Source organism: Taudactylus pleione, unplaced genomic scaffold (assembly GCF_031769625.1).
Source record: "Taudactylus pleione unplaced genomic scaffold, aTauple2 ptg000093l, whole genome shotgun sequence".
NCBI classification, from domain to species: Eukaryota; Metazoa; Chordata; class Amphibia; order Anura; family Myobatrachidae; genus Taudactylus; species Taudactylus pleione.
In genome coordinates, this window is record NW_028284495.1 from 36,358,405 (window position 1) to 36,381,178 (window position 22,774).

The following is a 22,774-nucleotide window of genomic DNA, read 5'->3' on the forward strand; positions in this document are numbered from 1 at the left end:
ATCTGATGTGCAGCACATCATACATCACATTATCCCATCTGACGTGCAGCACATTGTACATCACATCATCCCATCTGACGTGCAACACATTATACATCACATCATCCCATCTGACGTGCAGCACATTTTACATTGCCTTGTCCCATCTGACGTGCAGCACATCGTACATTGCATCATACAATCTTACGTGCAGCACATAGTACACTGCATCGTTCCATATGATGACGTACAGTACATCGCATCTAAAATGCAGGACATCAGATGGGAAGATGTGATGAACGACGTGTATAAATGATAGATTGGGTTACATACTATACGATGGTCATGCAGATTGGTCGCGAAAAGTGTGATTGCATAATATATTGTATAGTGTGAACCCAGCTAAAGGTTCCCAACATTCCACTGTCCTGGAGTTAGCTCCCAAATAGATTACAGGATTGTATTCCATCTGTCCCATAACTTGGTAACATCAGGAGTCTGAAAAGCACAACAAGTGAGTTAAAAATATTAGGATATTAATGTAATGTATACTAGAAAACACTAAGGGCTCTATTTACTACAATCCGCATTGGTAATGCAGATTGTAGTGTGATATTACCGAGTGAATTCGCATTGCGAATTCAGGCAATATCACAGGGATTTACTACAAATCCCTTGCAGGGACAGAGCTTATGAGAAAGCTCTGTCCCTGCGAATCCCCTCGGCACACTAGTCACAGTATTTTCGCCAAAAAATACTGTGTCAAGTGCCATACGCCGACCGGCTGCCGCTGCTACCCCCCGGCGCTAAGCCCCGCTCCGTCGCCAAGGCCCGCGACCGCGGACCCCCCTCCCCCATGACCCCCCTCTCCCTTAATTACACTTACCTGCATAATCTGGGCTCCAGTGATGTCCTCCATGTCCTCCGGTCAGCTGACATCCCATACTGCACTGGGACCCGGTCACCTGATGACCAGGCCACAGTGCAGTATGAGAGACCAGCTGAACTCCGGTCACTGGAGTCAGGTAAGTTGATTTTTTTTTGTACTATTTTTTTTTATTCTTTTTGCGATGCATCAGTGTGTGGTCTGTTTAGACCACACAGCTGATCACTGGGGCCGGCTCCAGGCTCTGCTCTTCCCGTCAGAGCGAAGCAGGAGTCCGGTAACCGGGGGAGACCCTGGATAACGCCAACTCCAGGTGGCGTTATTATCACAGGGCTTTCCCCGGTATTCTTTCACAATTTATTTTTAGTAACTTTGGCCAGGTCACATTTCCCATTACAATTATGGGAAATGCAATCTGCTTACTAAAAATAAGTGATACTTAGGGGTTGGAGTAGAATTTTACGAATTCTACTCCAATTGCCCTTTAGTGACTTTTGGTGAAACTAAAATAATGTGAAAAGGGTGTGAAAACACCCTTTTTCACTTTATTTTAGTAAAAATAATGTTAATATATAGAGCCCTTAGGGTGAGATGTATCAAACCTAAGAAAGAGAACAAGTGGAGAAGTTGGCAATATCAACTAATCATCTTCTAGCTACTGTCTATCTAGTACATTAAATTATAGGTAGCAGCTGATTGGTTGCTATTGGTAACTTCTCCACTTGTGCTCTCCATAATGTCCTCTCATCTTTATGAGGGTTTCATAGCTCTGTGATGTTTGGTAGGTATGGTCTATGTTTCTTACTTGCCTGCTCAGCTGTGTGTGTGAGTCTCTGAACAGAAGTCTGTCCTAGTACAACATTTATATACTGTTCCCTATTTAACCATTTGTAAACATTACAACATATCTGACCGGAACTTCAGGGCAATTCAGACTCTAACTAGATCCCCTTAAACCGCACCCAGATCAGCAGTGGCTACACCTATTTGTCATAAGGCCACACCCATCTTTCGGTAGGCCATCTCCCGTGTGAAATGGAGATATGTGGATGTAAGATCATGCCTAGAAATCACCTGGCACTTATTGCAAATTAATCATTATCCTTACATAGTCTTTTTGAAAGCTTCTGAACAGAGTTACTTATTTAGCCTGTAGAACACCGGCTAACACAACAAAACAAAAATTGCAGGTTTTTGAGTTAACTGAGGCAAGTATTTGACAGTTAAATGAGTGAAAGAGTTTATGTAATTTTGTGTGGGTTTTTCAAGAAACATGTTATAAAGTTAGACATTATTTAGCTACTTCACAGTTGAACACAGAAATATAGGATTTTTTAATGTACTGATGTCTTTATGTGCTGTAGTTATGTGCTGTAGTTATGTAGTGTAGTTATGTACTGTGGTTTTAAATAGTAAAGCATGACTTTGGCAGTCACTAATGGTAGTGTCAAGATTCCCTTCGCGGACAGGACGCCACTGTCCAACGTCATTCCCTACCATCCATGTGGGCATAGAGAGGGAATATAACCTTGTAGTGAGCCACCGAGCCCGAAGCGAAGAGAGCCCGCGAGGGTACAACTTTCTTCTTTAGATGGCCTTTATGGGCATAGAACTGCACTTCCGCCCTCACTCACGTCACTTCCAGTACCCGGTAATTTGTGGATCAACACGGGTCATTTCCCTGTGCAAAAGGGTCAACATGGTCAAAATTCCCAGGACTTAAACCCTGGTTGACCCTTTCACACAAATTATCAGGTCCAGATGCTTGACCCGGCAATTTGCTTTTCTGTGTGTAGGGAGGTACAGGCTGGGACCGGCAAAATAAAACTGTGCATCAAATGCTGGGTGAAAGCTGGGTTTTTGAAGTTCTTCTGTGTGAAAGTGGTATTACTGTACCAAGATCAGGACTTTGGTATTAGCTCTATACTGTATATACTCACGTAGTAGATGTTTTATGGTAACACATTTGCACAGAACACTTTAGCACATTTAAACGTTATCAAACACTCATAAGAAATAGTCTTTGCTGAGTAAATACTGCTGTCATGTTTGTGTTTTATAATGTATTCATGGGTTATATCGATAAAGTCCAACCGGGAGATGTAATTTTTACACCATCTTGATCTTTAAAATAATGCAGTAAACAAAATTTCAACAACTTTTTATAGATGAAGCCCTTAGGTGGTCATTGTATCTATCCATTAGTGGTGATAAGTGCCCCCCGGCGTGCCAAACAAGGTCATGTGCACTTCTAAATGAACAGGTGCACTGTCTGCAAATATTTTGGTGATGTCACATCTGCACATTGTACCACCATAAATAACCTTAAATTTCCATTTCACTCAAATGTCTTTACTTCAGTTAAAAGGGGCATATTTGCTTTGACTAAATTAATAACTCCAACAATAAGCCCTGCAAAAATTAGGACAAAATAAGCAATGCCTCAGATCCACCCAAACCTCACCCTGATCTACCTCAAAACACCAACTTTGGGACATAACTTTACTCCTTTTGAGATTCACTATTTTGGACTATCCTGATGAAGACAGGGCACTTACTGTAGGAGGTTTGCGATTCTTGTGCCAGGCTTTCTGTCTGGCCTTTATAAATGTAAACATGTGGACTTTCATAGACATTAAGGCTTTAAGGATGAAGTGCAATCATTTCTGATTGAGATAATGCAGAGTTATGATGCCCGATATCTAACAATCAAGCTTTAGAGCAACATGTGCTTCTACAATACTACAGGTTGAGTCTCCCATATCCAAAATGCTTAGGACCAGTGTTATTTTGGATATCTGAATATTCCGTATTTTGGAATATTTGCATACCCTCCATAATGAGATATCTTGGGAATGGGATGTAAATCTAAACACAGAATGCATTAATATTTTATATGCACCTTATAAACACAGCCTGAAGGTGATTTTATACAATATTTGTAATAATTTTGTGCCTTAAACAAAGTTTGTGTACATTGAACCATCAGAAAGTAAAGGTCATGCTAAAAAAAAAATTAATGTATTTTGGAATATTTGGATATGCGAGACTCATCCTGTAATTTGATCAGTCTCAATGTGGCTGTTCATTCCTTCTTTTTATTTAAGAATATTTTGTTTTAGATAAAAGGTTCATATCCAAATGTCATTAACAAGGAAACTAAGTTAATTTTAATGTCATATTTACTTAAAAGTTTAACATCTCTTTTAAGTTAATGTGTTAATTGCCATTTTGTGTTCAACTGTGTGAACCTGGTAAACCTCCACCTAGTAAGTGCCATGGAACCCACCAACAGCTCAATGTGTTAAGTACCCTTAAAACTAAAGGAAATCAGAAGAAAGAATAAAAAAGAGCTGCCAAAAATACAGTGCATTGTAAGAATGCAAACTGTCCAAGGGATGCGGTTAATTTAGCGCCACCCGGAATGCCGGGTGTCGGAATGCCGGCCATCGGAATGCCGACCCGGGACTAAAGATAGGCATTGAAATGTCGATGCCTATCTTTAGCCCCACGCCAAAATACCGATGGCCAGCATCCTGAACGAGGTAAACTGGGGTTAGGCACTCCCGGGGGAACTTAGGGTTAGGCTAGGGGAAGTGGGAGTTAGGGTTAGGCACCACCCTGGGAGGGTTAGGTTTAGGGTGCGGAAAGGGGGGTTAGGTTTAGGCAACCCTGGGGGATATTTAGGGTTAGGCACCATCTCGGGAGTTTTAGGGTTAGGCACCACCAAGGGAGGGTTAGGGGGGGGGCATGGGAGGGTTAGGATTCTTATGAGCCGCTGTCGGGATGTCCTCCCTTCGGGCTTCCGACGTCGGTATGAGAACCGGTGGCTATTAAGCGGTCGGTATTTCATACCAATTCCCTATCTAATGCATAAATTGCATAGACCAGACTGCAAAGGGGCCAAGGTACGGTGTGTAGTAGTATCCTCTTTAGTAGTGCTGTTTATCTGTATTTTGATAGGGGTGCAGTGTTTTCTACAGTACCACATAAGTTCAGGAAGGAGCAGAGGTTTGCAACAAAGTTTGAGTACTTGGGCATTCCTTGTAAAGCTCAAAGTAGGTGCATGAGAGAACTGCAAATACTACGTTACAGTGTGAGTGGCTGTGACACTGTGACGTAGCATTTCGCATGCATATATAGCTGCATTCGCAGACAGAATATAGGCATGCCGCATATCATTTTAATCAGCAGAATCTGCTTGTGCGTTCTATATTCAACACTGTGAATTAGATGCATTTGAAGGTAAAAAGTCGCATGAAAAGATTATTCGGCACTACCGAGTCATGCCACAGACTGGTGCGACTAGAAAGGCTGTCTAACGTGGAAGGAAGTAAGATGTATTTGGACACATCTGTATCGCGCGACCTCCAACATATTGCCCCTAAAGCATAGTTTGCCATATCATAAATTAACAGTTGTAAACTGTTGCTTATATTTGTAAACAAAAACAATCAAACAACATACTGAGATGGATTGAAATATTTATTTTATCTATCCATCTACCTATCTATCTATCTTCATATACACATTCTGAGAGAGAGAGAGAGAGAGAGAGAGAGAGAGAGAGAGAGAGAGAGAGAGAGAGATGAAACATGATGTCATCACTTTGGTGTTCAGTGGCAGTTGGCATGAACTCTGACCCCTCCCACCAGTGTCAGTGATGTCACACAAGAGAGTTCCGTTATGACATATTTTACACTCTGACCCCTCCCACCAGTGTCAGTGATGTCACACAAGAGGGTTCCGTTATGACACATTTTTACACACAGATACTCTTAAAAAATTAATCAACCTGACAATATAATCTACAACCAAAAATGTTTAACAGTATAGAAGAAAGGAAAAAGGCACACAGCAATGCACAGGTCATATACAGAAAGAAAAAGCGAGGAAGTTTCAAAGAGCACAATAGAAAAGATTAAAAGCAAAAAAGTAATACTAAGGATAATATATATAAAAAAAGCAAGTGCTGATAAGAGAAATAGAAAAATTAGTGGAAGAGAGGGATGAGGTAAGAGGGGGGGAGAGAGAAGGAGAAAAAGTGGAGGGAGTGCTAAAGAGAGTGAGAAGAAAGTAGAGAGAGAGGGGAAAAAATAAAGCCATACCAGTGGCAAACGCAGGATTTCCAGAGGGGGGTTTCCAAGGTCTTAATTTAAGAGTGAGTGTGGCCTGTCAATGAAAAGGGCAGAACTAGTACTTAACCAGCTCTAATAAGTGTCATACAAAGTGTATTGTGTGTCATAATTCCAGCATATACAGGACCAGCGATCACAGTAAGCCATTAGATGCGGCAGTAGGGCCATCCTGTCTGAGCAGAATGTTTTTATTTTAGATGTGGGCACCATTCCAGACTATTGGAGCAAGTCCGGGAGCTAAGAGGAGCAGCAGAAGAACCTAGCACTGCCCTGGACATACTGTATATGTACATATTGGGCTCTATAGCAGTGCATCTCTAACAGTGCATGTTTTCCAGATCTTCTAGTTGTGCACAGGTTATTTATTACTGGCTAATACATGTTAAAAGATCCACAGGTGGTGCTAATTATTTGTGATACTGAGAAGAACATGCAGCACTAGCAACAATCTATTATATTACTATTTCTATTGTGGTCATGCTGTGGGATGGGGAGAGGGGTTTCCAGGCAGACAGAACCCCCCCCCTGCGTTTGCCTATGCATACAGCGCTAAACTGGGGACACCTTCTAGTTTAATTATATCATTTGTGAACCTTGTAAAGTGGGAATCCATTTTTAAAGAACTATAGTACAGTTTCATGAAAATGTTTGTAACATACAGCTGCAACATTAGTGGTGAGCCCATGCCCAGTGTGCACATCAGTGAAGTTATACTATCCTGCTCAGATAGGGGGAAATATCAGACTGTAATAGTTATGTTAGGTTTACCAGAATTCAGCATAGAGATGTTCTTGCTGTGATGAGTAGAAGAACAGTTGATATTTCCATGTAATGTATCTTGTTAGTTCTGCTACAGTGAAATATTGTAGTTTCTCTGACTTGTGCTATAAGCAATAAGATACTAATTTTAGTCCTTATAATCCATGTTATGTGTGATTGCTTACTGCTTTATTACCATTATGTTATTAGTGCCACGTTATTACATAAACCTAACAGTATAGTAAACACACGGAGGCAGTGAAGACAAAATGCAGCCTTGTCATGTCACCTATTCTGCTGTACGTCACAGAAACCAAGTGAATGTGCATGAGTGATCTCGGCATATTGATAGGCAGCATGCAAGTCTGCCAAACATGGGTTATTTGCTGATTTTCTGAAGGAAATTCCAGTTTTCAAAACCCTTTTTCTTCTTTGTGACACCTCACATGATGAATACTGTCACACTTTGATTAAAAAATTGGAAGCCTGGGTGAAAAAACTACAAGGGAAAGGATTGACTTTAGCGAATTGAACATTGCATTCCTTATATTTTTCATCTTAAACTCATTTAGAGAAGGAAATGGATATTCCATCAGACATGGATTTGACATTCCGTCACATTATACAGTAAACAGTGTAAACAGGACTGTAGAAATAAGGGAGCTGGGAAAAGCTAAGTCAGTAGCTGCTGCAAGGCACTGGTTATCTCATTTAGGCAGATATTAAATGTGGGTGCCAGTGGTGTGATCCTCAGCTGCTTCCCACTTTGTGAATAAATTGCTTAGAAGGAGTCTTTTGACTACCAGATGTGACCTAGATTTAAATTTCCAAAGGCAAAAATAGGCTATTGTGCTGAAAAACAATTGCTGGTGAAATGCATGGTAAACGAGCTTATCACACGTTTCCAGGTGTTCCAGCTAATATCTTATAGAATTACTGCTTCGCTTAGAAAAGTAATTAAGGGAAAATGGTCCAGCAAATCATGCAGAGGGAGCGCACCCGGACAGTTATATCATTAATGCAGTTTCATTGTCACAAGACAGCATGAGATGATCTAAATTTGTTTTGCATGATAAAACGTGCTCGGTTCTATGGGCCTAATTCTGAGATGTATGTAAAGTCGATGTTTACGCACTTCTATGATGTTTTTAAATCTGCGCTTGCACAGAAGCCGAACTGCGCATCTGGGGCTGCGATATTGCTCGCAGTGCCCCAAACACTGCAGCTGAATGACATGCTGCTGGCGTTTGGGGGGCAGCGACAGGAAGCGTTACAGAAAACAAGGCCATGTCAGCCTAGTTGTCTGGACACACCGAAGCCAGTGGATGCAGCTTCACTGGCCCCAGCTGCGTAATGTAACTGGACGTCCTGATTAACCTGAGGGTTATTCAGATACCCATTGGTCACGCAGTTGATCCGATGCTAAGTCCTCGGACACAGCAGTGGATCATAGGAACCGGCAGTGGGAATCTTTTAATTCAATGCACCTCATGCTGATTTTGCATATTTTAGCACATACGCAACAGCAATTCTAACTGCGCCCATCTCTGAATCTAGCCCTGTATGAGTTACAGATCTAGGCCACTTTATGGAACATGCGTAATGCTGTCTAATGCTGGTACTGGGTCACAGTGACATGTGGTGGAGTTTACCACATTCACTGGGCACATTTTTTTATCATCCAATTGAATCCAGTGTTTGTAAGTATATTGTAAACATATTTGTAACACAGAAAAACTATCTGATTTTAGTGAATTTACTTATACAGCGGCTGACAAAACAGGGTCTGTGCCAATTTTTGTCAGAATGTTTCTAAAGGTGGTTAATACTTTATTTTCCAGATGGCTAATGAAAGCATACATTACTGATAGTACAGGCAGTCACTTTATGTAATACTCAAGAAAATGCAGAATCAATTCTCTTCTAATCACTTACATAACTGAGGCACTCCCTTGCCAATGTAATATTCATGAAGAATGATACAGAAGTGTTCTCATACAGTATTGCTGCAGTCACGCCAAACAGTCCTTCTCTTCGCACTATGGACCTGATTCATTATGGATCGCTGTTGCGTTTACACACGCAGACGGCCGATTGTTGCGTACTGGTCATGTGTATACATCGCAGTGCGCGTGCGCAAAGGAATCACTGTGATCACAGAGACTATGCAGACCCATTGCAGAGTGATTGACAGGAAGTGAGCGTTTGGGGATGTTGACGGGAGGGTGATAGGCGAAACGCAGGCTTGCCAGTTTATTTGAACACTGTTACAGGGGCATGCACTGTGTTGGCATACACAGCTTGAGCTCCCACTGCGTGTGATGAGGTTAGCAATTTCTGAGTAAGGTCTGATCTTGTGTATTTGTGCGTGAGGCTCCGTTGTTACTTGATGGTACCAATGTTTTCGCAGACTTGCAATGTATTACGGATTTGAGTAAGGGGAAGTGGGCGTCTTTATGTTTGCCTGCGATGGCATTGTGATTGCAAACATTATCATATTTTCGCAGCAGGTCTGCGTGCGTAATCACAGCTGCGATCACAGCTGCGATCCATAGAGAATCAGGCCCTATGTCTCATGGGACTCTGCTTGCGTCATCAGGGGCGCCGAAAGGGGGGGACCAGGCACTATTTACCCGGGCTTGCAGGAGGGGCCCGGTGGGGGCCCGGGTCCGATACCGCCCCCCTCCTTCTTACCTGACAGCAGCCCAGCACACACTGCTGGGCTGCAGTGGGAGACTGCTCGCAGCTGCAGCAGTCTCCTATGCCTTTGATCTCACACTGATCGCTCCCCCCCTGGCTTTGCACCGGACTGAGGGGCTCACAGCGCCCCCTCCCCGGCACGCAAATCAGCCTGTGGGGGTGTCAGGCTGATTTCCCCAAATCTGACAGGACTTTTTGCTGGTTTCAAATTCGCCGGGTTCTGTTTTCGCTGATTTGGAATTGATTACGGGGATAAGCGGGGACGAGCGCGATACTTTTCCGCATGGAAAACCAGCGATGTTGGCGAAAAGCCCAGCATGTGAAAAGTACGGGACTTTTCACCCCTAATTGAAAATGCCCTTAGTTTCAATTGGATGCAACAAACAGCTTCACAAGACTGCACTGATTCATTTGATATGCAAAACACTTATCTGTGTGCGACTGAGTCGGAATCTGTATACGAAGTGCTACAATGCAGAGGCTGCTGCTTTTTTCCTCGCCAAGTTCCATTGTGATTCATATACAGACTCCGTGGCGCACAGATATACAAGTGTCACATATCAAATTAATTAGTGCAATCTGCTGAAGCAGTTTGTCGCTTCCGATTGCTACTAAGACGCAAGTACCATAGATGTCCCTTATTAACCTCCCAATGTGATTCACATTTTTGTTAACTTTCCAGCCTTTAGTTTAAAAGTTTCTCTCTTATTAAAAAATTAAAGGGGACCTATGACCATTATTATTATTATTATTTTTTATTAAACATCACATGAAAATAATCTAATACTATCAAATTGCATTATTTAGCCCAATATCCTATTAAATAAATATGAGCCATAGGGCCCCAGCAAGTGGAGAAGTGGTCAAATAAATAAATTGAAAACTTAAGATAACCATGCACTATAATTTACTATTTCTTTGTTGGCAGATCACCTCACACACGTGCTGATAAGGATTGTTTCTTGTTTAGCTTAATCAAAACCAAATAATTTATATACACGATAGAGAAGAAAGACATTTTAGAAATGAAAACTGAATGGCCATACATATTTCCCTGTGCCCGGACTGCACTGGTATTACGCTAAGCGATTGGCCCAGGAATGCTTGCTTTCCTTGTGGTTCTTCTTTCTATCGCTCTCCTGATTTTCCATTGCTGGCAGTTCATCCATCATCGCCTATCTGTTTTTACCATCTTTGCTAATGGTTATGTCTATCCCAAAAGTACATTTATAGTCACAGCCACCTACACTCACCTATCAGGGGGTAATGTTACCATATGGCAGAGGCTCCTATCATAGGGGTCTCATGTGGCTTTTTTATCCCATAAAGTACACTTTTTTCACCCACACAAAATGTTTAACTCCATATATATATTTTGCCATACTATTGATGAACTCATATTAACAATACGGTGAGAATAGGTACATATAACCTTTGCACCATATTTGAGAACCTAAAAGGACGCATACGCTGGATTGTATGGACGGAGCAAACATCATGTTACATAGGTGTTCTGGTTTTTCATTTGACAACATGAGGGCTTTAGGCATAGGGCCACCATGGCTCTGCTCTTTGGGGTGAGGGCAACTGGTAATTGCATTTGTACCTTTTGGGTGGATATATCCTTTAAACAAATAATTACTGTATAACAAAGATGATGGGCCATATGTAATAGGGTGAGAGTTTAGAAAATGTGAGCGTTTAGCAGTAAACTCTCACATTGGTCGAGTTTTATCTTCAAAATGGGAAAACATCTGGATGAGATTTTAAATCAAGAGAGTTTTTTGAGTCTGAAAAACATGCGAGATTGCTCTGCTTTGTTTTTGGACTTTATTACATTGGCCGAGTTTAAAAAGTGTGAGAAAACTCTCACATTTTCTAAACTCTCAACCCTATTATATATGGCCCGATGACTTCACCAGTTTGGTAAAAGTTTATGTTTCTATCTCTACTCTTTAGTATGTTTATTCATTTATTAACAGGTATTTATATAGCGCACACATATTCCGCAGCACTTTACAGAGAATATTTGCCCTTTTTTGTATTAACATGTTTTTTTTATTTTCTGTGTTTCTTTTTTAAAATTCATGGCCTGACCAGGAGCTGCAACTCGTAAACCAGATCCCGAACCTGAAAAACAGTCTGATCACACTGTGAAAATTGCCGGAGTCATTGCAGGGATTCTTCTCTTTGTCATTATCTTCCTCGGCATTGTCTTGGTGATGAAGAAAAGGTGGGCTGTTTACTGATCTATCAATTGCACAGTGATACTGTATTATTCATTGATAAAGGCTAAAGCCGGTGGAGTAACCATGAACATAATATCTTAGGGATTTACAGTGTCGACTGCAATAAATACTTAGGGGGAAATTAGACGCGATAAGTCTTCTTTTACACAAAAAAAGGCTTACCGTACCAATTTGTACATATCGCTCTATTCTACTAGCCACGGTTTTTGCGGATGCAAATTCTCCATAGCATAAAGTCGCAAAAAGTTTTCACCACTTCCTGTGCAGGTGAAATGTTGGGGAAAATCCCTATTTCAAGGTAAAAATTTCAGGACTTGGTTAGGAACCACTGGGGCACCCTCCTTAATGACTAATTGGGCAAAAAATAAATTTGGCCAATAATGACATGTAATTTTTAGGGTGAAAAAGTGCAAAGTGCAGGAAAATGGGTTAATTGATTTGGGACAGGTGTATGATGGTGCTTTATGAATGGGACAAGTGTTTTCAAGATTGCAGATGGGTGTTATACTGGGTAGACACCAGACGATGTGTACCCAGCTCGACATTGTCAGCGACGGGACCTGGCATCGGCAAGTGCATACACACTTGCCAATGCAGGCAGCGACATCCCCCATCAGCCTTGCATGTAGGGCTGATGGAGGATGTCTTCAGCGTCATAGTGGGTACACACTAGACAATGTGCCCGGTATGTCTGTCCTATCTGCTGGACGACATATCATCTAGTGTGCACCCAGCCTTAGAGGCGTATTTTGAAGGTATTATAACCACTTAACGTATGTTTTGCGACCGAAGCCAGCAGTGCTTCAACTGGCAAGGTCACATTACATGCGAGCACACCAGCCACTTTGTCTCCCAACGACTGCAGAGGAGATCCATTCTGTATGAGTGTAGAACAGATTTTTCCTTCTGTTCTGGCCCCCTTGCAGTGACCGCAGCAACATCGATGCCAGAATCACACCCCTGAATGCCATGTGAACGCCACTCTGGGGCGCATGGGCCTACAGTAAAAGTGCACCGGTAAGCTAAACTCCTCATGTGCAGAAATCAGCTGCAGCAAGGGGGGAATGATTATCAGTACCCCCTGCACCACGCTGCACTATGAATCACAAAGGTGAGGGGGCTGGCTAGGCACGGAGGAAGGGGGAGAACGGGGGGACATCTATAGAGAGATGTCTATGGGGAGAGGGGGGTGCTAACCTGGGAACCCATTGTCCCTGGGGAGTAAGGTTGTGGGGCTCTGCCAGTGGACTTATTACCAATAGGGGGATGGGGGTGTATATTGGTGGTGATCTTTTTTTATACTGGGCGGGAGCTGTTTTGAATGTTGTGTGGGAACTGAAATTCAATGGGGCCTATGAACACAGGGGTTGGGGGGGCTGCAAAACACCCCCTGTATATATATATATATATATATATATATATGTATATATATATATATATATTTATAAAATATTTTACTATATTTTTTTAAATAGTCTTTAAATTTAAATAAAAAAAAAAAAAATTCTGTGCAGTTATGATGAAAAAAATGTGTCAGTTAAGTGGTTAAAAGTGGCTATACATTACATAAATATATACTTATAGACATTTTTATGTATCCCCAATTTAAAAGCATATTTATTTTGAAAAAAAGAACACTTGCTTTCTATCATTATTTGACTGTTTTAGAAATATGTATAAAACAGCCATTTGATACAATTTAAGAAGCCTAATACTTTTATTAGTGCCACTAATAAGCTTCTATATTGTTATCCTATATCACTTTGCCTTTTTTGGGGTTACAGACAGATTTTCCCATTTTCACCTATATTTATTACTGGTAAAACCAGGAAGAATATCGTGCAAATACAGCATTGTGACTTTTGGAATTGAATTGCATGAAAAATGGGTGCGCGCATAGACGCAATATGTGGCATTCGCCTGCAAAGGGCGCAAAAACTTAGTGTGTGAAAAATGACCACATTATTGCGGCTTATTGAATTCCCCCATAGTGTACGTGTAGCATTGACCTCTAACACAGCTTATAATGGCTTTGTTAATGAAAATCATATAATATATCCCATTTCTTGGACTAGATAGAGTGAGTTCTGTATGAAGTACAATAATTTTAGCATGGAATGGCAATCAGTTATCAAGGGTGTTACACTGGAAGAACATTTACACCCTCTTTTTAAAAAGAACTTTTCCTCAAAGCTAGACACATTCTGCTTAGATAAACTTTAAAATGTATGCATATATCACTTGTTGTGGTAAGTACTCACCAGTGACTCAGGGAGCTCTCAGTCTTTACTATGGTTCTGTGCCAGATAGATGCAGAGTTGAGCGTTTGCAAGTTTTTTTTTCTTTAACAATTTTTTTCTTTATTCAACAATGGACACAACATAGTTGAAATAGACAATATATATATAAAAAAATACATATAAACCATAAAGAACATCAGCATTATATATCAAGAAATAACACTATAATATCAACATTATTCACATATTGATAAATACAGGAAATAATTGGACTCAAACCTACATACCACCGGCAACTTGGATAGAGATGATATCAGTGGATATTGGAGGGTCTTGGGAACACGCACGCGTTTCATACCACTCTGGAAACATCGCCAAAGTTATTCCCTAAGCAATGGGGAAAGATCGTCAATATAACTCTCCCATGTATTAAAGAAGCAGTCAGCAAAGTTTTCTTTTTTGAGCTTACACAAGTTTATCCTGCCTGAAGTCATTCTGCACCGCCTCAGCAAGTGAGCCCACTCAGCTGCGAGAACGCAGAGTTAGAAACATTACCAGCACATCCACACTTACATGTGGCGATAAGGAACCAGGATTTGATGGGCACTGTCACATAGTCAAAGTACAGCCCATGCAGACCAGGATATAAGCGTTTATATGCCTATGTATGCCCGCTAGGAGGTGTATCTTTTGCACCTAGTATAGGGCAGGTGCAAATACCCATTAATGATGATGACTTGTAGTAAACTAGGCACATACTGTATGTATCTGGCGATGTTACAGTTCTGCATATGCAGGAATACTCTATTTTTCTATGAAATTGTACTTTGAGCTATGTTATTTCAAACTCTGCATCAGCCAATCAGTGTTGTGTTCTGTATCTACTACTTACAGTAAGTACAAGTTATTGCATTAAGGATATTGGGCAGAATTTGGCACTGTTGGTGAAGGCAGATATTTTAGACCAAGCATATTGTATAACATTTTGATCAAAAACTCTGGGGTGTTACTAGATGGTTACTAGTATGGATTGTGTTACTGTATCGTCACAGGACCCTGGGGTTGAGAATATGGAATGAAGGGTTCCTGCTACCTATTCCCAGTTGTAGTAAACATGTAGATATCGACCCCAGGATTTCTTTGTGTCTGAGTTTCCAAAGATAATTGATCTCACTGGATCAACTGGGTGTGGATTGACAAAAAGACAGTATCTAGAAAGACAGTCAGTAGATAGACACCAGAAGGTAGAGAGGTAATAGGTCAACAGGGTTAAAAAGTCAATCACCAGCAGTCCCTGCAGCATGTGTACGGTGGTCGGCTGATATATCTGCAGATATATCGGCCATCTGCTGTGCTGCAGAGCAGATGCGATATGTCTGTGAACAGACATATCGGGGTATGTACCCAGCTAAACTGATATGTGTTCAATGCCTTCACGCTTACAAGCAGCCGCACTGCCCTCCTGATAGGTGTCTGTGTGTCCGGCATACCTGCCTACTTTTAGGACTACACCCCAAGAGATCCTACAGGGGAAGCCCAAGTGCAGGGGAGGGGGGAGGGCATGATAACATGATTCACATCATCATAACCCCTCCTCTTCTACCCAGTGCTGCAATTTGCATCATGGCATATCGGGGCGTCTTGCCATGATGCCATGACTTTCAGCTAATATATCATCAAGCTGCAGTCCACCTGTCCAGTGAATTGGGTGAAATGCAGGAGTCTGGTGTATATAACCTATATTTATGACTGTACCAGACATAACGGGTGAATAGGTAAGTATGGTGAACAATTGTGTATTAGTTACTGCTGTGACAGAACTAGGATTTGGTTTATATTATTTTTGTTTTTGTACTGCATAGTTTACTGTGTTGAACTAGGTGTATTAAACAGGTCTTGAGCCAATTGACTGCCATTGTGCCTGCAACTCACCTTTTTCCAGAAGTGCTGCAAGACTGCACAGCCCTAGACGAAACATTAAACAGCGGGAAATCTTGTCACAATGTGCACAGAAAAGGTGTATAATGTATAGGTTAATAGTAAAATATTGCCCTCACCAAGTGCTCAGCAAGCAATACTAACTTGTGCCGGCGACCTTTGTCTACTATTGTAAAATATATAAATATAGTGTAATAGAAGATTAGGGTGCTCGAAGAATCAATGTTTTATCATTCAGAAATAAAATGGAATTTGTGGTACATTCACTTGGAGAGTGTGTGCTCGTGGTGTGCTCTGCACAGGGATATGGCCCGTGTGATATCCTAGGCAATTATTACATGGTCTGTGAGGTACTGTGTACCTCCTTTAGTATATGGTTGCATTCAGCAGTACTTCTAAGGCAGAGGTTCTCAAACTCGGTCCTCAGGACCCCACACAGTTCACATTTTCCAGGTCACCTAGGAAGTTTCCAGGTGCAGTCATTAGCTCAGCAACACATTTTAATAGTTCCACTGGTGGAGCTAATTATTTCACTTGTGATTCTGTGAGGAGACCTGCAAAACATGCACTGTTTGGGGTCCTAAGGACCGAGTTTGAGAATCTGAGTTCTAAGGGAACAGATCCAGCATGAGCAGATTACATTATACATACAACTACATTGTGTAGTCACCTTTAGGTGAGCATGTGTCTGGTACCTTCATATTATACATGCTATCCATAGGATTACATTGTATTTGCGGTGCTGTCCCAACACTACTGTATTTGTACAAGCAGAGGTGAAACACTCTAATGTCGGGCCCATATCAAAACTTAAGGGGGAAGTGGCCTAGCCAGTCCATGCTCCCAAAGGTCCCGCTGTTCTCTTCTGAACATGCATGCTGCTGTTGCTAAGTAATGATGAGTTCATTAGGAAAAGTTGTGTATAAAAGGGAATGATGTGCCTCCTAATTATAATTATTACAAATATAAGAGCACCCATCCTACATCTTCATTCTTTCATATGGTTAAATAACTACTCAATGACTTCTAATAACCGTATAATTTACAGTAGAGATGTAATTATTTATTAATGTAAATGTTAGGAACAATTGAACTCACCCCTTGAATCAAGGTCTGGAATAATTTGCATATGAGGAATAGAAAACAATGCATGAGTTCATTAGGAAGCTAGTGATTTGGTGACTCACCTACTCCGATTGGGATGGCTGACCCTTGGGTACCTCATTTCACTTAGAATAAACTGTAATACTGCACATTGTTGTAAAAAAAAGTGACTAACAACTAATATGTTAGTGTATGGGGAAAAAGACTCAGTAAGAGGAAGTGCAGACTACTGTAGATGGGGATCAGTGATTGTAAGCTTATGGTCTAAAAATATCTAGTGTTCCCTACAATGCTTAGGCATGAGATTTAGTGCACATACAAACTCTAATAAACAAATGATTTTTTATTAAAGGGGACTTTTTGTCACAAGCCAGAAAGATAAATAAGGAAGCACTGTATTGTACTGTACATTGATAAGGCACAGTAATTGCATAATTATATTTATTTCTTACCTTTACTTGTTCCCATATAGAGCCCATGATCAACACGATCTTGCAGATTTAAGCAATGGGTGGGTATTGAATATTTTTTTAATAATTCCCTAACAGCAACAAGACATCACACTCATTACCAATCATCTCTCCTTGGGCAGAACTGTATGCATGATGCATGCATGCTAGCATTAAAGGGCTGCTCTTGAGTCGCACACAGACGCGGACCAGGCTGCATCTTTTGCTGCAATCATGTCTGCTGATCTATGCTAATGCCACAACCAATTACATTAATACTAAGACGGCCACTTGCAGCGTCTTGTGACGTTGCACTTCCATCTCAGCGTGTCTTTAGACGTACAAAGGACAAAACTTGCACCAGCCCTATGGCAGATGCAGTTTCTCCGTCTGAGTGTGGCCTCTGTGGGAGCAGTTGTGCGTCTTTTGTTGCAGCTGTTTACAGTGACATGCCCACATCTGTTTAGCCACCCCCAATACCTCCCAGAAACACTCACTGAGTTCCACAAACCGTGCAACCGATTCTGTTGTTTGCCTCTGCCTGCTAACAATCGGATGCGCTGTGAGACTGAGATGCGAGCACAGAATTAAAACATTGGCCAATGGCGTGCAGCATCTAATTCGCGTGCGACTCAGAATCAGCCCTAAAAGTGAAATGATGCCTGGAGCTGTTCAAACATACACAATTTGTGTTGTAATTGGGTGGTATACGCTGGAATAAAATAATAGAGATTTAACATTGTCATTGATTCTGGCTATTGGCCTCGATGGCTACTCCAAAGATTTTCTGCTCCAAAGTATTATCATACTGTATTGCCAGGGTGTTTGCACAATGTTGTATGTATTGGTTTGAACAGCCTGACCCTGGAGCATGGTGCTGTGGTGAGTCTGGTCCTTACTGCTCCTCCTTGTCTGCCAGCTGCCTCTTGTTCTCTTTTGGGAATTTTTCCCACAAAACAAAACAAAGTATCTGCAAAATAAAGTAACCACTCATTTCCCCCTTCTTCTCTAATTATGATTGAATTTCTACACAAATGACCAAAATAATGTACTTTAGAATTACAAATAGATTACAAATGAGATCACACCAGTATAACAATTTTGCCCGAAAATTACTTAAGTGCAATTGTATCACTATGTGTATCTACAGATTAAATGATCATAATTAATGATTTCTCTGTATGTACTAAAAATATGCGGTACAGTATACCCTATTTAGAATGTTCCATGTGTGAATAAAACATTCAATAAGAAGACATTCTTGCCTTTTAATGAGTGTCCGAATAGTATATATTAATGTCCATATTGAGAGACATCATGGAGGCAGTTCCACTGAGGCAATGCTGAGATTGTACACTTGATGAGCAATATGTAACATGCCTAACTATCACTTTGCCAACCATTATTAGATGCTTTTTACAGGGGTCCTCAGTTAGGCTATCCATTGCAAATTGCTTGCATTTTGCAACGGTGTGTCTAGATAATCTCCCCAGCCCATTACAACTGCACAAAGGTTTGTGAAATAAATATGAAGAGGCACACTGTGTAAACATCCAATTAGTGCCCAATCCCATTCCACTTTGGAAGCACTGTTTTCATTGAATTCCTTACATTCGCTCCAATTGTAACAGTAATGGAAGATATGATGTCTGTAAGTTATTTAATATGGGGATACTAGCTATAAAATGAAAGCATTGAATATTAGTTAACTTGAACGTATTAATGTAATATTAGTGTACTGCTACATAGTATCAATACAATAGTATTAGTATATTAATAAACTACATAAAATGTTAGTCATATTTTAAAATAAATTAAGAATAAAAATCAATGTGATAACATAAAATTGTAACTTATATAGAAAAGTATCACAAAAATACCAAATGTAAAGATATAGTCTACCTTGTTTTCCTACTTCCTTGTGTTCAACTAGAATGCCTCAAAAAGTGCACATTAATTTGGATAAATGTGCATCACAAATTGAAGTATTTACCTACCCGTATTTGGCAAGAAATGCCATTGTTCCGTTTAATTCCTCCTATCAGCCGAAGAAAATTCCTGCTGCACTGTAAATCCATGTATTATGGTGTAAATCTAAGCCCTTGACCAACTTGTGCTTCATAAATGACCTTCCTATTGTTTTAAAATAAGCGTTTTTATTTTGAATTCGTCTGCACTTTAACTTGAACCTTAGGTTGAGTATATATTTTTCTTCATTCGGATTATTTTAATATCACATTGCTTTAACTTTAACACAATATTTTGCATGATTTTGCTCTTTAGAATTTCAGAATAACATCCTAGCTATTTTTTTCAACTGTATTGTGCCAAATAACAACAAACAACATTGTTAACATCTATAATGTCTCCTGTACCTATCATTGTTAGAAAGTGATTCTAATTAAAACATTTAAAAATACTGTAAGAAAAATATATTCCACTTCTGTATGGTACGCCATGACCTCAGTGATAAATTTCCTTTCTGCATTGTGTGTGCTCTTTCATCAGTTTTTATAATGGCTATTTGTCTCAATAGCTGCATATGTAGAATTAACTGTAACTTCATTGTCCCAGACCGGTTATTTTGATAAATTATATTTACTGTAGGTAATTTAATGAATACCTTCTCGTATGCAAAAAAGAAATCTCTGCTAATTATAGCAGTAACTAATTACAAATGTAAATCCCATAAATATCATACTGTAGTTGTTAGATTTTTTTACAGCAGGGTTATAATTAATATAATTTTGAACTTTACATTTAAAATTTTCTGAAAGAGCGCTGTTTAAGGAGCATGGATGGGGGGAAGGAGTTATTAAAAGTAACAGAGCTAAGAGAAGAGAGAAACATACCTTCATTTACATTACGAAAGACTGCATAATGATCATTTCAGCATACTTTATTTTAATTTTATTTTTGTAGTTGCATTTTTTTATTAAGATACACAAGACAAATGAATTAAACTGCTGAACGTGTAACAATGATTAGAGAAATAATGTTCTCCCATATTTTTTACATATAAAACAGGGTACCAATGTGGCTTTGGTTATGTCTTTGAATTACCCAATTTTTCCATTTTGGTTCCCACTAATTTGGTTTCCTTTCGAATTCTAATTATTGAAAATTATTATTTTTAGTGTAAGATTTGTGTTGATAAAAGGTGCTGTTATGTAACAATAGGGACACATTGGATCTCTATCCTTGAGACTTTTTTTGGGGCCAGACATCTCAGGAGACCTTGTGGTAAAATCTGCTTTATTGTTTACTGTATTATTATACATTCTTTATATGGCACCACAAGGTATCCTCGGCGCCGTATGGGGTAAACAATACAATTGGGCTTGAAAACATAGGATATCTATAACAAAATAATACAATCAAATGCAGGTTGGAGTAAATGAGGGAGGGTAGAGCATGTCATTATTGTTAGTGAAAGTATGTAATGAAAATTCATTGAGGGTGGGCAAAGAATCGGAAGTAAATCATCATTGAGTGATCCATTACATGACAAGTGGGCACACAGGATCAGAATCGCTGGTGAGTGATGGGAGACAGGGAAAGAAGCACATTGGTGACAGGGATAGTACTGGGAGTTGAGAACAAGGAAAATGGGCCCTGCCTAAGGGCTTACATTCTAAAGGGAAGGGTGGAACCGAGGAGGTGGACTGGGTAAGAGAGTAGCTGGGAGGTTAGAGGCCTAAAAGGAGTTATGAGGAAGGCTTAGTGCTGCATTTCCCTCTAGGTACGTGAGACATGTGCCTAGGACCGCCACTAGCTAAGGGCAGTAGAGCAGTACCCTTGTATCAGAGATTTCCAGTACCATATTTCAGCCACTGCTGTTTGGACATTGAACAAACACTACATCCCTCATGATGCATGAGGGGGAGTCTCAGGAGTGAACACATGTGTAATCCAGGAGCCTTAAAGTATAGATTTGTATTGTAAGAGTCACAAGAGCGTTCCCACGTGCAATCTGGGACCCAGAAGATGTAGCCTGCAAAAGAGCAAAAAAAAGGTCACCTAATCATATCACCCCTAGGAAGGCTGATTGGCTTTTATGGACAGATGAGCCTTAAGCGACAGTTTGAAGGTGTATATACATGAAGAAAGTCTTATAGGTAGAGGAAGTGAGTTCCATTCTGTTAGTGAGGTCATGAAACCCAGTACATACGTAACCATTAAATGCTGCAGTATGTAAAATGGCTGCACATACTAGCATCCTGCCAACCCAGTTCTATCAACATATGTGTGCTTAGAATTCCTAATGATGCTGTGTCCTCACACCAGGCATTTGTGTTTTGGGACTCCCATGCCTCCCTCTCCCACATGCCTTGCAAATGTTGGACCTTTTTCATAATTTCAAGTAAATGTGTCCCAATCCTTCTAAACTGGCTAATATGAAATAAAGAATAAACTTCCCTATATTTTATTGCAGTTGGGGTTTAAAAGGGGCAATAAGCAAAATAAAGAAAAGCAGTCATTATTTGCAGCTCTTTAGAAATGTACTGTATTTCATAGGAAGTCCATTACTCACAAAAGGCAGTTTCTTATTCTGTTGAAAGAGAGTGCCGAACCCTGCAATTAACTATATATGGGTGATTATCTGTGTGACGCATGAGACATTTACATACATTCAAGTACGTAAACCGTTTCTATACAACAATTTTGTTTTCTGGTGTCCAAGTCTTACATACTTTGTTGGTAGAATATATACACCAGAACAAATGTCACTACAGTAAACTGTCCCTTCTGGAATTTTTTAAAACTGTGCATGATGCATGTGACTCTGATATATCTTCTACTAGTGACCCACCCCACTTCACACGGGAGCAAGTTTGAACTCATGGTGATAGTCTTTTTTATCCGAGGTCTTATAAGATTGCCTTGTAGATGACATTAGTCGTCTTTCCTCCGGACGTCAACACAAACAGATTTCGGGCCTGATTCAGACCCGGTCGCTATATGCTTGCTCTCACAAGCAGCCTGATGTGTGCGTGCGCTCTCGCAAGCGGCCTGCAGTGCGCATGCGCGAACTACACATTGTGATCACATATCGCCCGCTCGCCCAGCAAAGACAGCCCAGCAGAGTGAGTGACAGGAGAGGCCGTTTGTGAGTGGTAACATGGCCAGTCCATTAAAAACGGGGGAGAGGAGGTGCGAACTCAGGCGTGCCTGAGTGTTTCAACGCCGTTTTTAAGGCGTGCATAGCATCATAGTTCACGTCACTTGGCTGTTTTTACACTGCAGTCCTCGCAGTGATTGCGGTAGGGTAAACTAAGTGCTGCGTTAGCTTCCGATGGTGCTCGATGTACCAATGTTTTAAGACCCTTCC

At 40.5% G+C, this 22,774-nt stretch overlaps 1 protein-coding gene across 6 annotated transcripts in view; it reads left to right on the plus strand.

Moving 5' to 3' along the window:
* The window catches only part of PTPRM (protein tyrosine phosphatase receptor type M), a 900,933-nt gene that overhangs the window by 601,196 nt on the left and 276,963 nt on the right, over positions 1-22,774 (plus strand). For 4 of the 6 annotated variants that reach the window (XM_088469673.1, XM_088469674.1, XM_088469676.1 and 1 more), the window contains one exon: positions 11,563-11,695. In XM_088469673.1, the coding sequence (XP_088325799.1) occupies positions 11,563-11,695 (133 nt within the window). Of the gene's footprint in view, positions 1-11,562; positions 11,696-17,465; positions 17,505-22,774 lie in introns of all 6 variants that reach the window. The other 2 variants (XM_088469672.1, XM_088469675.1) reach the window with 1 other exon arrangement.